Below are 16514 nucleotides of genomic sequence, written 5' to 3' on the forward strand. Positions count from 1 at the left end.
TTTAAATGTTTTAAACATATTTGACCCCTGTGACCTTGAATTTAAGTAGAGGTCATTCATTTGAACAAACTCTGTAGCCCTCTATTACAGCATGCTACTGGTCAAATAGCATCATCCTAGGCCTCTTGGTTATAGAGAGGAAGTTGTTTAAATGTTTTAAACATATTTGACCCCTGTGACCTTGAATATAGGTAAAGGTAATTAATATTAACAAAAATTAGTAGCCCTTTATCCTAGCATATTACTGCCTAAATATCATTATCCTAGGCCCCTTAGTTATTCAGAAGAAGTTGTATAAAGATTTTTTTAAACAATTGACCCCTGTTACCTTGAAAATAGATGAAGGTCATTTATTTGAACAAACTTGGTAGCCCTTCATCCCAGTTTGCTTCTGGCCAAATATCATCACCCTAGGCCTTTCGGTTATTAAGAAGAAGTCGTTTTAAATAAAATATTGACGCCGAACGACGGACGGACGACGGACGCCGCACCACGGCATCAGCTCACTTGGCAAAAAATGTGATGGCGGATTGATATGGGGTCCAATGTCATGGCAATCGGGAACCATTTTCGTTACGGAAAGTGCCGACGGTTCCCGATTGATGACATGGGTGTCCCCCCTCGACTGGGCCTCCGACTGGCGCTTCACCGGTTTGGCTTGTACTTCCGGTTGTCAAAAGCAGACGCCTGTAGCGCTCTTTTCTAATCTAATTCCGTGACCAAACTCACCAAAAAATACCTTTTGAATCCTTTGTCAGGTATGTATCTGTGAATTTAGACAGTTGTCTCTAGTGTTGAACTTCCAAATATTAACGCTATTAGCTCAAAAGCTTAGTAATAACACCTAGTTGTGTGAGCCCTCCCTTAGTTTACCGAAGAAATTACAGCCAATCAAATTGTTCGACACGAATTTCAAACACGGAACTTCGGGAAATCGTACTCGTCGTCCCGGTCCGCAGCCATATGTCCATCTCGACTGTAAACAATGAAGCTGACCGTTTCTTGGTTAAACCAAGGTCTTGAAAAAAATCGACATTGACAACTGACTTGATACTAAATATAACCGGCCCTATGCTTGGACCACGTGTTGAAATCGGTTAGAAACTTAAATTGCAATGTAATTTCAATGTAACTGAACGAGATGACACCGCTTCATTGGTATGCTTAATAACAGCACGAAGACGATTTTTAAGTCAATTTACTCAAACGTCAATAGTTATATATAGACAAATGTGTTATTATTTAACTTTATATCATCGCTGTTGTAAATATAAGCTTCTGGGCGATCCAGTATATCTTGGACCGAAATATTGCCCCCCCCCCCCCCCCCCCCGTAACACACACGTGAATATTATGAGTAACACAATTTTTTAACGTTTAGTTTGTTAATTCACTATCCAGTATGTGTCCCAGGGTCAATCGCACTCCAACCTTTGATTTCTGATCCTTGAAACGGAAGAAGAAGTGTTTGCTTTGTATTTATTTTACATGAACATGCATTGAATTTGAGTGAAATCTGTCAGAATTTATTTTTGCTATTTTGATGTAATTTTTTTTATCAAAAATAGAAATGGAACATAGGAGAGAATTCATATTTGTCACCCACAAACATCTTCAATGTTGGTGACATGATGGAACACCTAAACCGGCATTTCCTTGAACACAGAAGGAACGATATACAGCTAACTACATACAATAAAATCAACACCAGAAAAGATATCCTTGTCCCTCCAACCCGCCTTACAAGACATGAACACCAGAATACATATCACACTCTCTCATTTAGAACACAGCTGGCACGTAAATTCTTCTTCTTTCCAAGAACAATCATTGACTGGAACTCCTTGTCACCTGACATTGCATCAATTTCCTTGACTTCGGCTTTCAAATCTGCAATTCTCAAAGTCATTTCTTCCTATCTCTCCCTATTTTTTGTTTCTTCTCTTCTTAGCGTTAGCATCCTCTCACTGTCACATACTCTTCAACTTGATAAAGGGGGTCAATATTTTGTATATGTATTAAAAAAAACCTGCCTCCTGCAGTTCTGGTTTCACGCTAGATGGAATTTCTCTTTACTCAATTTGCCTGGGTCTGATCCCGAGTGGAAGCACATTATTGTCTTTCTTGTAAATATTAGCATTGGATGAAGGCCTTCTGCCTCTATGTCTATGGTGAGGGTACCCAAAATGGAACACTTTTGATATATATGACACAGAATTGTTTTTTTTTACAATAAAAAATAATATTATACATGTATTCTCAATCAAAATTTATATAGTTTTATGCATTTTATGCAAATATCATCTGTCTACCTCTTAAACATTAAAAAACGAAATGAAAAACAATCCTGAGAAACAGTACGATGCGACAACAAATATTCTATCATATTTCTAAACATGAAATAAAATGTTCAAACGAATATTTTAGGGAATAAATAAGAAAAATTTAGCAGAAATTGTCAAAACATTTTTTAAATGAAGAAAATTACTTAAATGCCGTCAGTTATTTACATAAACTGACCTATATGATGAAGTGTTCCATTTTGGGTACTCGACCAGCTGAATTCCAATTCCGCATTTTAATGAGCTCTATAAATAGACACACATGCTGCATGTATTGTTTCATTAAAAGTAAAAAAAATGGTCTTTATGAAACTTTATAGGAAATGTTATATTTTTCTGTAAAAAGGGTTCCATTTTGGCTACCCTAACCCTATATCAAACATTATAATAATCGCACATTTATGACTAACTGTTCTGATAGTATCTAATATATTTTCCAATTCACATGATTAATGCAAATGAATATTATAAGACTCTTTATTCCAACCGAGGGGTTTTCAAATTTGCTAAAACCAGATGGTTTCGCCAAATTCGAAAATCCCGAATAAGCTCAGGAACCATGAAAGTGTGTTTGGACTGGCTACCATTTTGAAAATATTAATATTCCCCCAAGTTTTTTTAACCAAAACAAATTTGTCAGCGAGATTTAGCATACCCCGTATTTGCAAACAAAGTTTACGCAGAAAAATGAATCTCATCTTTCTAACGTATAAAGTAAATATACCTTAAAAGGTTTTAATTTCATCACGTTGCCTTTTCTGCATTGCAGCATCGGAGAGTTCCAAATTTGTGACGTCACGTCAATGTTGAGCCATTGTCACTTCACGTCACGTGAAATGGGGTGTAAGATAGAAATTTCCGACACCCCTTTCTTTATACCCTGGACAGCTCTATCTTATACACATGAAAATATGAGAATATAAGACTATTTCATGCCCAGGGGTGTAGGAAAGGGAAATTCCAACCGAGGGGTTTTCAAATTTGGTAAAACAAGAGGCTTTGCAGAGGGTTTCGCCAGATTCCAAAATCCTGAAGGTGGAATTTCCCTATCCTACACCCTTGGTCATGAAAGAGTATTTTTCTCTCCTTCCAACTACCAGAATAAGCTCAGAAACCATGAAAGTGTGTTTTGGACTGGCATCCATTTTGAAAATATCAATTTTTTCCCATTTCTTTTTTACCAAAACGAATTTGTCAGCAAGAGTTAGCATACCCTATATTTGCAAACAAAGTTTGTGAAGAAAAAATAATCTCATCTTTCTAACGTGTACGATAAATATATCATAAAAGGTTTTAATTTTATCACTTTGCCTTTTCCGCATTGCGGCATCAGTGTTTTCCTAATTTGTGACGTGTCGTGAAATGGGGTGTAAGATGGAAATTTCCCACTCCATTGTTAGTAACATTCATAACACTTAAACCAATTTTACTTTATTGACAGTGTTTGTTATATTTCTTTACAAAGAGTGGTGTGTGTGTGTGTGGTCTCAATTAAAATAGAGTTTAAACTAGTATTTTGATCTATTGTAAGCCAACTTTGTCTTCATATTCCAGGTGACCAATAACCTGATCGTAAATACGCTGTCTGTAAAAGATGGCTATTGAGCCTGGGCGTGTGCTGAAACCTGTGAACAGTTTTAGCAGTACAGATCTCACATCACCTTTCAAACCTGGAACAGTCACGTTACAGGCCAAGGAGAATACCTCCACACAACCAGAAGGGTAAAGTCAAATTCTGTCAAATACTGTTTTATTGCTTCTCTGTCACGAAGTGGTAGCGACACTAAAGTGTTGCTTTTCTGGCGACGGCAGCGTCAACATTAAGGTTTTGCGTTTAAGTTAGTTTCACTGAAAGTATAAATCAAATGCTGGATGCGGCCTACCTTTCATGGTCCATTGACTTTGTCAGCATCTCCATCAACATAAGTTTTTGTGTCTAAGTTACTGGTAGTTTCTCTGATATGTGCATTGATGGTCAAAGCGGGGTAAAGGCAAGACATATAAATCCGAATGGCTCGTTACAAATGAAAATCTGAAATGACTGTTTATTTTAAATCTTGTTATTTTTTCAGGAAGAAGTGGTCCTTGCAGGATTTCGATATTGGAAGGCCTCTAGGTAAAGGAAAGTTCGGAAATGTCTATCTGGCAAGAGAGAAGTCAACCAAATATATAGTTGCAATAAAGGTAAGATGATATGTTGTTTAAGATACAAGTTTATGGACCCCCGAAAAAATGGGGAACTCACATCAGTGTTTTTCCATGTTATTAATTTATGACAGCTCTCAGATTACTGGTGTTTACCAGAAGCACATATGTCCCTTATCATGATGTGATACGCATATTATCACTGCTTAAATCCAGAGAGAAAAAACATCTCAAAAACATGTTTTTTTTATGCCAGATACCTATGTGTAGAATAACGTCTGGCATTTTTGGCCAGATTACAACGCAATCAGGGCTTATAGATTGGCGTTTTCCGTCCGTACCTCTGTCTGCACTAAGGTAAAGAAGAATGGTTAAGTTCTGTTACCAAGTAATTAATTATCCTGCATCAACTAAACTTGCATGGCTTATGTATCGAAGGATGCTTATCACATGCAATGCTTCAGATGCTGGTTCTGACCTACATTTTCCGCATTAGTGACCAGGTCAAGAAGATTGGTTGAGGTCAGGCCCCTTCTGCAATATGGCTAAGAAGATTGGTTTAGGTCACTTACCAGTAACTACTTATCCTACAACAATTTAACTTGCATGGCTTATGTATCTTAGGATGCTTATAATTATCACATGGGAATGCTGGTTCTGACCAACATTTACCGCATCAGTGACCAGGTTAAGAAGATTGGTTAAGGTCAGTTACTAAGTAACTACTAATTGTACATCAACTAAAGTTGCATTGCATAAATGTATCTAAGAATGCTTATCACATGACATGCTTTAGATGCTAGTTCTGACCTACATTTTCCGCATACCAGGTCAAGAAGATTGGTTGAGGTCAGGCCCCTTCTGCAATATGGTTAAGAAGATTGGTTTAGGTCACTTACCAGTAACTACTTATCCTACAACAATTTAACTTGCATGGCTTATGTATCTTAGGATGCTTATAATTATCACATGGGAATGCTGGTTCTGACCAACATTTACCGCATCAGTGACCAGGTTAAGAAGATTGGTTAAGGTCAGTTACTAAGTAACTACTTATTGTACATCAACTAAAGTTGCATTGCATAAATGTATCTAAGAATGCTTAACACATGACATGCTTTAGATGCTAGTTCTGACCTACATTTTTCACTTCAGTTACCAGGTCAAGAAGATTGGTTAAGGTCAGTTACTAATTAAGTAACTACTTGTTGTACATCAACTAAACTTGCATGGATTATGTATCTTAAAGGATGCTTATCACATGTGATGCTTTACATGAAAATGTACTGTAGCAATCTGGCCATATCGCCATTGGCGGTTTCTTGTTAATACAAGTTCCCAAACGCATTTATCATACACTTATCTTGAAGGAACAGAATATTCCCATAATCTGATAGTCCATACACAAGGGCTTCAATATCGTAGGATTAACTTGAAATTTGCGCAGCAACTTCAAGCTGCAAACTGTTAGCTCCACATTCAAACATTTTTTCTTGATAATTGCACGGATGACCTTGAAAAACCTAGCATTATACTCGTGTGTGTGATATAAAATAAAGAGAAGTTAAAGTGATACCTTTGAGATTTGCCACTATTCCCATGATTTTTAATAGGTATAAATTTTAATTGAATTTCAACCCTGATTTATTATTCCAATGCAGGTAAAATGCAAGTGTATTGTTCTCCTTCTAGGTTCTGTTCAAGTCACAGTTACAGAAAAATGGTGTTGAGCATCAACTTCGTCGTGAGATAGAAATACAGTCACATCTCAGGTAAGTAGAAAGCAGATATGTTATACTAAAGGTAGATGTCGAGTATAATCTACATAATGAAATTTTGAGGGATAGACAGTTCATGGTATTGGCTGGTTGAAATAATTTTAAATGACTTTAAAATGACTTTAAAATTGAAAATTTTAATTGAATGAATATATAAAAAATTGTGCTGTGGTAATTCCAGGTGATGGACTTTGTAACTAGGTTCAAGATAATGGTGTTGTGGTTTAAATACAACTGTATTCAAAATAAAAAGAGAATAATTTTCCAAATATTGCAGACATCCCCATATCCTGCGTTTGTTTCAATATTTCCACGACAAAACACGAGTCTACCTTGTCCTGGAGTATGCACCAAAGGGCGAACTGTACAAAGAGCTGATGAAGGTTACAAGATTTGATGAGAAGCGAACAGCTACAGTAAGTTCTGTCTATTAAAAGTTGTCTTGGAAGCACAAAACCAAGAGCTATGTTTTTCCAATCAGAAACTGTTCATATCTCTCTATCACATCATTAACTTAACAGAAATTACTGTATGCTCTGATTTAAGTTTGTTTTGAATGTGTATCTAGCCAAGGGGGGGGGGGGCAACCAAATAAGTTGTTGCAATGCAGGTAAGATAATGATGTTTCCAAGATCCAAGTTTCTGGACAAAAAACCCAAAATGGGGACCTCACATTAGTATTTTCCATATTGTTATGACAGCTATCAGATTATCACTGTTGTCTTGGTTGTTTAGAATGTAAACATATGATTAAACAACAGGAAGTCAAATTAAGGAGTGCAGAAACAGAAGTGGGATAGACAGATGCTGGATGGATCTTGTGCATCTCTGAAAAGCGATCTTACAGTCTGATTGGCCGATGGTTTCTGCATCATTACTCAATTTCAATTAAATCAATTAGGCAGATACACATTGTGAAGATTAGGAACAAATCTATTTCATTGAATTCATGCTTATTTATGTTTCCATAGTACATGTTCCAAATGGCCAGTGCCCTGCTGTATTGCCACAGTAAAAAGGTCATCCACAGAGACATTAAACCTGAAAACCTCCTCTTGGGACTCACAGGTGACCTCAAAATCGCTGATTTTGGTTGGTCTGTCCATGCACCCTCTTCCAGGTAAGTAAAAATCTTAACTGGTCAGTCTAAACACCCTCTTCAAGGTAAGTAACAATCTTAACTGGTCAATCTAAACACCCTCTTCATGGTAAGTAACAATCTTAACTGGTCAGTCTAAACACCCTCTTCATGGTGAGTAACAATCTTGACTGGTCTGTATAAACACCCTCTTCAAGGAAAGCAACAATCTTAACTGGTCAGTATTAACACCCTCTTCATGGTAAGTAACAATCTTAACTGGTCAATCTAAACACCATATTAAAGGTAAGTAACAGTTGTTACTGGTCAATCTGAACACCCTCTTCATGGTGAGTAACAATCTTGACTGGTCTGTATAAACACCCTCTTCAAGGTAAGTAACAATCTTAACTGGTTAATCTAAACACCATATTAAAGGTAAGTCACAGTCGTTACTGGTCAGTATTAAAACCCTCTTCATGGTATGTAACAATCTTGACTGGTCAGTATAAACACCCTCTTCAAGGTAAGTAACAATCTTAACTGGTTAATCTAAACACCATATTAAAGGTAAGTAACAGTCGTTACTGGTCAGTATTAACACCCTCTTCATGGTATGTAACAATCTTGACTGGTCAGTATAAACACCCTCTTCAAGGTTAGTAACAATCTTAATTATTACCCAATAGTCTATATGAATTATAATTAGACATTTTTGACTGTTTATGGCTTTTTGTCCAATTTCGGCTGTAGGGGTGAAACAGTCAAAACTGTTTTCCCGGTCAGAGCAAACTGTTACCCGGCGCGAATTCGATGCGCAGAAATCTCCCCTCGAGAGCCCCCTTCAAGCGTTTCGGTGACCGCGACTCAGTGTTGAAGCAATGGCAACATTGCATGCAGCATTGATATTAATATTTATTTGGTAATATAATAAATTGTATACTGGTCAATCTAAACACCCTCTTCCAGGTAAGTAACAATCTTAACTGGTCAGTCTAAACACCCTCCTCAAGCTAAGTAACAATCTTAACTGGTCAATCTGAACACCCTCTTCAAGGAAAGCAACAATCTTAACTGGTAAGTCTAAACACCCTCTTCAAGGTAAGTAACAATCTTAACTGATCAGTCTAAACAACCTCTTCAAGGTTAGTAACAATCTTAACTGGTCAATCTAAACACCCTCTTCCAGGTAAGAAACAATCTTAACTGGTCAGTATTAACACCCTCTTCAAGGTAAGTAACAATCTTAACTGGTCAGTATTAACACCCTCTTCATGGTAAGTAACAATCTTGACTGGTCAGTATAAACACCCTCTTCAAGGAAAGCAACAATCTTAACTGGTCAGTCTAAATACCCTCTTCAAGGTAAGTAACAATCTTAACTGGTCAATCTGAATACCCTCTTCAAGGAAAGTAACAATCTTAACTGGTCAGTCTAAACACCCTCTTCACGGAAAGCAGCAATCTTAACTGGTCAGTATTAACACCCTCCTCAAGGAAAGCAACAATCTTAACTGGTCAGTATTAACACCCTCTTCATGTTAAGTAACAATCTTGACTGGTCAGTATAAACACCCTATTCAAGGTAAGTAACAATCTTAACTGGTCAATCTGAATCCACTCTTCAAGGAAAGCAACAATCTTAACTGGTCAATCTGAATACCCTCTTCAAGAAAAGCAACAATCTTAACTGGTCAGTATTAACACCCTCTTCAAGGAAAGCAACAATCTTAACTGGCCAGTATTAACACCCTCTTCATGGTAAGTAACAATCGTGACTGGTCAGTATAAACACCCTCTTCAAGGTAAGTAGCAATCTTAACTGGTCAATCTGAATACCCTCTTCAAGGAAAGTAACAATCTTAACTGGTCAGTCTAAACACCCTCTTCACGGAAAGCAGCAATCTTAACTGGTCAGTATTAACACCCTCCTCAAGGAAAGCAACAATCTTAACTGGTCAGTATTAACGCCCTCTTCATGGTAAGTAACAATCTTGACTGGTCAATCTAAACACCATATTAAAGGTAAGTAACAGTCGTTACTGGTCAGTCTGAACACCCTCTTCAAGGAAAGCAACAATCTTAACTGGTCAATCTGAATACCCTCTTCAAGAAAAGCAACAATCTTAACTGGTCAGTATTAACACCCTCTTCATGGCAAGTAACAATCTTGACTGGTCAGTATAAACATCCTCTTCAAGGAAAGCAACAATCTTAACTGGTCAATCTGAATACCCTCTTCAAGAAAAGCAACAATCTTAACTGGTCAGTATTAACACCCACTTCATGGTAAGTAACAATCTTGACTGGTCAGTATAAACACCCTCTTCAAGGAAAGCAACAATCGTAACTGGTCAGTATTAACACCCTCTTCATGGTAAGTAACAATCTTAACTGGTCAATCTAAACACCCTCTTCAAGGAAAGCAACAATCGTAACTGGTCAGTATTAACACCCTCTTCATGGTAAGTAACAATCTTAACTGGTCAATCTAAACACCCTCTTCAAGGAAAGCAACAATCGTAACTGGTCAGTATTAACACCCTCTTCATGGTAAGTAACAATCTTAACTGGTCAATCTAAACACCCTCTTCAAGGAAAGCAACAATCGTAACTGGTCAGTATTAACACCCTCTTCATGGTAAGGAACAATCTTGACTGGTCAGTATAAACACCCTATTCAAGGTAAGTAACAATCTTAACTGGTCAATCTGAATACCCTCTTCAAGGAAAGTAACAATCTTTACTGGTCAGTCTAAACACCCTCTTCAAGGAAAGCAGCAATCTTAACTGGTCAGTATTAATACCCTCTTCAAGGAAAGCAACAATCTTAACTGGTCAATCTGAATACCCTCTTCAAGGAAAGTAACAATCTTAACTGGTCAGTCTAAACACCCTCTTCAAGGAAAGCAGCAATCTTAACTGGTCAGTATTAACACCCTCTTCAAGGAAAGCAACAATCTTAACTGGTCAGTATTAACACCCTCTTCATGGTAAGTAACAATCTTGACTGGTCAGTATAAACACCCTATTCAAGGTAAGTAACAATCTTAACTGGTCAATCTAAACACCATCTTCCTTGTAAGTAGCAATCTTAACTGGTCAATCTAAACACCATATTAAAGGTAAGTAACAATCTTAACTGGTCAATCTAAACACCATATTAAAGGAAAGCAACAATCTTAACTAGTCAATCTAAACACCCTCTTCAAGGTAAATAACAATCTTGACTGGTCAGTATTAACACCCTCTTCAAGGTTAGTTACAATCTTAACTGGTCAATCTAAACACCATATTAAAGGTAAGTAACAATCTTAATTGGTCAGTCTAAACACCCTCTTCAAGGAAAGCAACCATCTTAACTGGTCAATCTAAACACCCTCTTCAAGGAAAGCAACAATCGTAACTGGTCAGTATTAACATCCTCTTCAAGGAAAGCAACAATCTTAACTGGTCAGTCTAAACACCCTCTTCAAGGTAAGTAACAATCTTAACTGGTCAATCTAAACACCCTCTTCCATGTTAGTAACAATCTTAACTGGTCAGTCTAAACACCCTCTTCCATTAAGTAACAATCTTAACTGGTCAATCTAAACACCCCCTTCCTTTTCAATAACACACTATCTGTTTACAACATCGAGTCTCCAGGCGCAAGAATTTTCTGGACCAAATTAGGTGAAGATTCCATTATCTGTACTTTTCATATTAAACTCTATTCACTCGATTCGGCCCATCCATCCTCTTCCTTTAATGCAACATGGAGTCCCTTTGGGCCCCAACATGCTTCAGGCCGAATTTGGTTAAAATCCCTTCCTCCGTACTGATGGAGTAAAATTTTCAAGACTTAACTTTATTTCCCTCATTTGACCCTGCCCCTCTCTCAAGTGTTTTAAACAGTGTTAATTAATTCTCCTTCCCTAAAGGATGTTCCAGACACATGGTTTTGACTGGTACTAAAAGAGAAGGAAATCTGGATTCCCCCTCATTTTACGCATTGGGCCATGCCCCTGTGCCATTATACAATTTTGAGTACCTTGGGCCAAGCAATGTCTTTAATAGACGTAATTTGGTCAAAATTCCTGATCAATATCATTCTTAACTTGCAAAGCTATAGCATTTAAAGGAAAAATTGATGACATGTATAACTGTGGCATAAATGCACAATTTGCTATTGAAATTTTATACAAGCTGTATCACGATAAGACCATGTCAGGGTAGTGCTCACTGCTTATCCGAGATTCAGTATGCTGAAAGTCCTGATATAATTCCTAGAGATTCAAACTACTTTTCATATTAGCTTCCTTTACACTGATGAACATTTGAAATTCTTCAATGACCTCTTTCAGAATTGTTGTAAAATGAATTCAGTTTTTTTTCATAATGATGACGATGATGATGATGATGATGATGATGATGATAACTATATGATTTTTAAATGTTACTGGATTTAGATCTCAGCATGAATTAAGATTTTGATGATTCCTAGCCAGATTTTTTGTGCTTCATAATATGTTTTACATACAATATTTGATTTACAGGAGAACCACATTGTGTGGCACCTTAGATTATCTACCTCCAGAAATGGTTGAGGGCAAACTTCACGACGAGAAGGTGGATCTATGGAGTCTTGGCGTGCTGTGTTACGAGTTCCTGGTGGGAAAGCCTCCGTTTGAGGCTGCTAGCCAAACAGACACCTACAGGCGGATAACAAAAGTGGATCTTCAGTTCCCATCACATGTGTCCACTCCTGCTAGAAATCTTATCAGTTTGGTGAGATCTTTGTCTAACTTTATTTGATAAAAATATGCACTGTGTTACAAGTCATGTAAACAGTTAATCCTTTCTAAGTGTCTGATCAAGTGTTTCTGCAAAATATCTACACTTTTCTTGCAGTGCATTGATATATTGAGAATGGCTGTCAGTGGAGATTCATAAAGGCCAATATTATAATTGAAATTTCTGGCTGTTTTCAATCCCAATTTTCTGTTGATGATATTAGCTTATTGGTACAAATTGATAGTAAAATTTAAGTCAATCATTCTATGAATAATACTCAACTTACCATGCAGGTGGCATATGAAAATGATGGCTTTTGTTCATAACAAGTACATGTATTTTAAAAATCCTTGGTCCGCCCCTTTAGTAGTCTGGATGCAGCTTAAATAGATTTAGTGATATGTCTAGTTTCTGTAACAGTCCTTGTCAACCGATGAAGTGAATACAATTTATGTGAACTGGTGATAAAACCTTGTTATTTTTTGTACTTTTAGTTGCTGAAACATGACCCTAGTCAGCGAATAACTTTGGAAAAAGTACTGGAACATCCCTGGATCAAAGAAAATCAGCGTCCAATGCCACCATAAAGCTATTCGCCGTAGAACCATTTTGTGATCAGCTGAAGGAAGCCATAGACAACATTCTCCAGATAGGAGGATAAATATGGACGTTCAGTTCAGAATACCAAGCAGATATTCAGGATGCCGGGAGTGAATATTTAGAGCTGAAAATTGCAAATACTCTGCATACAAGTGAAATATAGGTGTGAGGTGTTGTGTGGTATATAATCATTGTAAACATTGACCTAAAGATTACAGACAGTTGGACATCTAAGACTGGACTGTGTCTAACAGACAAGACACATTTCTTCTCTAATCACCCGTTATCTGGCTCTTGTGGATAATGAATATTGTAGAACTGTACTCTAAAAACGTTGGTAATTTATTGTGTTCTACGGGATGTGAGAATTTATTGTGTTCTACGGGATGTGAATACAAACATGAAACTAGATTCAGTGTCATCTGTCACAAATTCTAGTTAATCGTTTGCCAACACAGATGGGAGGATCTCAGAACAAGGATCAACTGCTACCATTCTGCAATTAATTTTTACATGTGGAAATTAAGAATGTGCATGAATTTTGTGTGTCTAATGTTAGATGTCTGTATGTGTCGCTGTAAAAGAAATCACGATTGTGACTATTATTTCTGTCCTTTCCTTCTTCCTTTCTATACCTATACTTCTCACTACGAAACAAGTCAAGCACATTAGTACAGACGACTTAGTATTTATATGTATTGACAAATATTACTCAATGAGAATTATCTGTCCTCTATAATTCCCCGAACACCTGTATGTCTTAAGTTTGTTTCTTACTCGCAAATTTATATCCTTTAATAGTTTGTTACCTCAAACGAAATAAAAAATAATAATTGCAGAGCCAATGTCTTGTGGTTGTATAGATGGGTTGATCAATGGGGCTCTTCGACCTTCGCCTTTGTAACTAACGTCATAGAATGTCCATTATGTATGACGCCACAAGATAAAAAGGAGCCCCCCCCCCCTCCCTGAGGGTATCTCAGGGGATATTTTGTAATATCTTGCTGTCCTGATGAAGATTCGCTTTATGTTGGCAGAGCAATGTCAGAAAAAATCTATTTATAGTACACTGGTGACCTTGTTTTTGATCTCGGGTTATTTTATGATATTAGATATCTTGATTGTTAATTCAAGTTAAAAAAAAAAGTGCAAAAAAATCCAGATGACATAAATTGTGGTAGAAACAATCCTGAATTTATTTGCATCTCTTATTTATAAAACTCATTCTTTAACATAAACGAAATATCTAACTTAACAATGTGTTATTACGGTATGCATTACACAAAGTACTTAAGTCGCAGTCTGACAGACTGTTGCAGATGTTCATTTTTCACAAGATTATTAAGATAAATCATGTTTTTTCATCGAGTACAGGCAAATTTCATATCCTGCAATGCTGCTGATAGTATTTCATATCCCATTACTTCTGAATGATATGCAAGTCGTATATAAAAGTGAGAAATTGTGGAGGCTCAATGTGATAAATGTACAATAAACTATTTTATCTGATCACGATGTATGATTTGTCTGTCATGTAGGCGACATATACCTTGGACAATAAATGCATGTTTGCTAAATGCATAATACCTTTGTAGCAGAACTTGACTGGGTTGATCGTCAGCGACCAGGTAGCTCAATTGGTAGAGCATGCATCCATCTAAAGCTCAGAAGGTCCTAGGTTCGAATCCCGATCTGGCCTTTACATTTCTCTTTCTCCCATTACAACTTCATTGTCAGCTCACCTGGCCCAATCACCTTGCTCATATTCAAGGTCACAGGAGGCAATTGTCATAAAAACCTTTAAACTACTTCTGTATACCAAAAGGTTTAGGGTGATGATATATTAGGCCAGAAGCATGTTGGCATGCTACCAAGTTGGTTCAAATGAATGACTTTCACCCATATTCAAGGTCCCAAGGGTTATTTGATTAAAGTGTCCAGGGTGATTGCTTGTGCATGTGAATGACCTTGACACGCTTTCAAGGTCACAGCTGGTCCACAGTGCATAAATCTTATAGGGCCATTAAGGTGCTGATATTTTACAAGTTGCATTCTGGGATGAAGGCTATAAAGTTTGTTCAATTTAATGTCCATGTTTGACTTTAAAGGTCATGTGTCAAATGTGTTTAAATCGTTGAAACAGGTTTTTCTGAATGACAAGGTACCAATATTTTGCCTGTAGCTTTATTTAAGTATACTTTTAAGGTTACAATTGTTAGATAATACCAGGTGAGCGATCCAGGCCCCTTGGGCCTCTTGTTGATGACTTGTATTTAAAATTTTACACTTGCACAACCAATCATTGAGTATATGTAATATACATACATGTCATTGCTCTGCAGATTTATACATGTTCAAAACATTACTTATTGCAAAAGTACATGTTTTAAAATAACCCCGAGATCAAAAATAAGGTCACCAGTGTACTATAAATAGAATTTTTCTGACATTGCATTGCCAACTTATATCCCGATTGTCATGAAACTAAACATCCATGTTTGAAATATTACTATTGTACGATTTTGCTTTATAAACTTAAGTCAAAAACATGATCATCACTTTTATAAATAGAATTTCTGTCTCGCCTGCGATGGAGTCACGAAGCGAGACATAGGCGTTACTTTTCCGGCCGCGTCAACATTTCTGTTAAACTCCAAATTTCTCTATAAGAACATAAGGTATCTTAATGAAACCTGAAATATACTTGTATCTATATATTACCATTCAAATGCACATTTCAGATTCAGAATTTTAACAAAAAATTACTGTTAATTAGACTTTGTTAATTAATTGGCCCATGGTGAAGTTTTCTGTTTAGCTCCACATTAAGCTAAATTTCTCTCTAAGTACATAAGCTATCATAATGAAACCTGAAATCTACATATATCTATATATAACCATCCAAACTCACATTTCAGATTTTCAACTAAAATCTACTTTGAGTTGGACTTTGTTTAATTAATTGGACCATGTTAAAGTTTTCCGTTTAGCTGGGGGTCGAGTTCAATTTCTCACGAAGTATATGCGCTGTCATAACCAAACCTGGATTATACTTTTATCTATGCATGGGCATCCCTACACACATTTCAGATTTTGAATTTCACCTACAGTACTGTTCATTGGACTTTGTTTAATTAATTGTACTATGTTTAAGTTTTCCGTTTAGCTGGGGGTTGAGCTTAATTTCTCACAAAGTACAAGTGCTGTCAAAATTAAACCTAGATTATACTTATATCTTTGCATTTTTTTATAAATTAATTATACAATGTGTATTTTGTCTCCAAAATTAGTATGCAAGTGTATTTTAGCGTTGCAAACTCAACTGCACCGTCCAGTTTGTGATTTGACAACATGGTTGCCGTATATTGGCTTCTGATTGGTCGAAATTCAGATATTGTTCAATTTCGCTCAAATTTTGTATGTAGGTGTATTTTGTCACTGCAAACTCAGCCTGTTATCCATTTTTTGATTTGTTATAATGGTCACCTATACTGGCTTCCGATTGGTCGAAATTCAGTTATTGTTCGATTTCAATCAAATTTGGTTAAGTACATGTATTTTGGCACTGCGAACTTAACCGCGGCATCCGTTTTCTGATCTGACAAGACAGTCTTCGTATACTGGCTTTTGCCTAATTGGTCGAAATTCACATATATTTTGATTTTGCAGAGGCCTCAACTTTTGATTCATGCAATATTGTATGTTGTATTTTCATGGCTGATTGGTCATGGCAGTTTTTGTGTCGCCTACGACGGATGTCGGAAAGACACATAGGCGTTGCTTTTCCGACGGCGG

At 36.7% G+C, this 16514-nt stretch overlaps 1 protein-coding gene across 4 annotated transcripts; it reads left to right on the forward strand.

Moving 5' to 3' along the window:
• Positions 1–664: 664 nt before the first annotated feature.
• Positions 665–14229, forward strand: LOC110446999 (aurora kinase A-like). 4 transcript variants are annotated; one of them, XM_021492398.1, is made up of 8 exons: positions 665–758; positions 3897–4064; positions 4415–4526; positions 6180–6259; positions 6543–6681; positions 7237–7385; positions 11882–12113; positions 12614–14229. In XM_021492398.1, exons 2-8 carry the CDS (start codon positions 3937–3939, stop codon positions 12704–12706), a joined length of 933 nt encoding a protein of 310 aa, XP_021348073.1. In that variant the 5' UTR covers positions 665–758; positions 3897–3936; the 3' UTR covers positions 12707–14229. The 4 variants fall into 4 exon arrangements, with proteins under 4 accessions (XP_021348073.1, XP_021348056.1, XP_021348049.1 ...); XM_021492381.1 differs by lacking the exon at positions 665–758 and adding an exon at positions 920–1158; XM_021492374.1 differs by lacking the exon at positions 665–758 and adding an exon at positions 920–1096.
• The last annotated feature ends 2285 nt before the right edge of the window (positions 14230–16514 follow it).

This window comes from Mizuhopecten yessoensis, unplaced genomic scaffold (assembly GCF_002113885.1).
Source record: "Mizuhopecten yessoensis strain PY_sf001 unplaced genomic scaffold, ASM211388v2 scaffold371, whole genome shotgun sequence".
Classification (NCBI taxonomy): domain Eukaryota; kingdom Metazoa; phylum Mollusca; class Bivalvia; order Pectinida; family Pectinidae; genus Mizuhopecten; species Mizuhopecten yessoensis.

Coding starts and splice junctions, on each gene's coding strand:
- LOC110446999 (XM_021492398.1), top strand. CDS start 3,937: ATGGCTATTGAGCCTGGGCGTGTGCTGAAACCTGTGAACAGTTTTAGC. Junction 6,682..7,236: donor ATGAGAAGCGAACAGCTACA/GTAAGTTCTGTC, acceptor ATGTTTCCATAG/TACATGTTCCAAATGGCCAG. Junction 12,114..12,613: donor CTAGAAATCTTATCAGTTTG/GTGAGATCTTTG, acceptor TTGTACTTTTAG/TTGCTGAAACATGACCCTAG.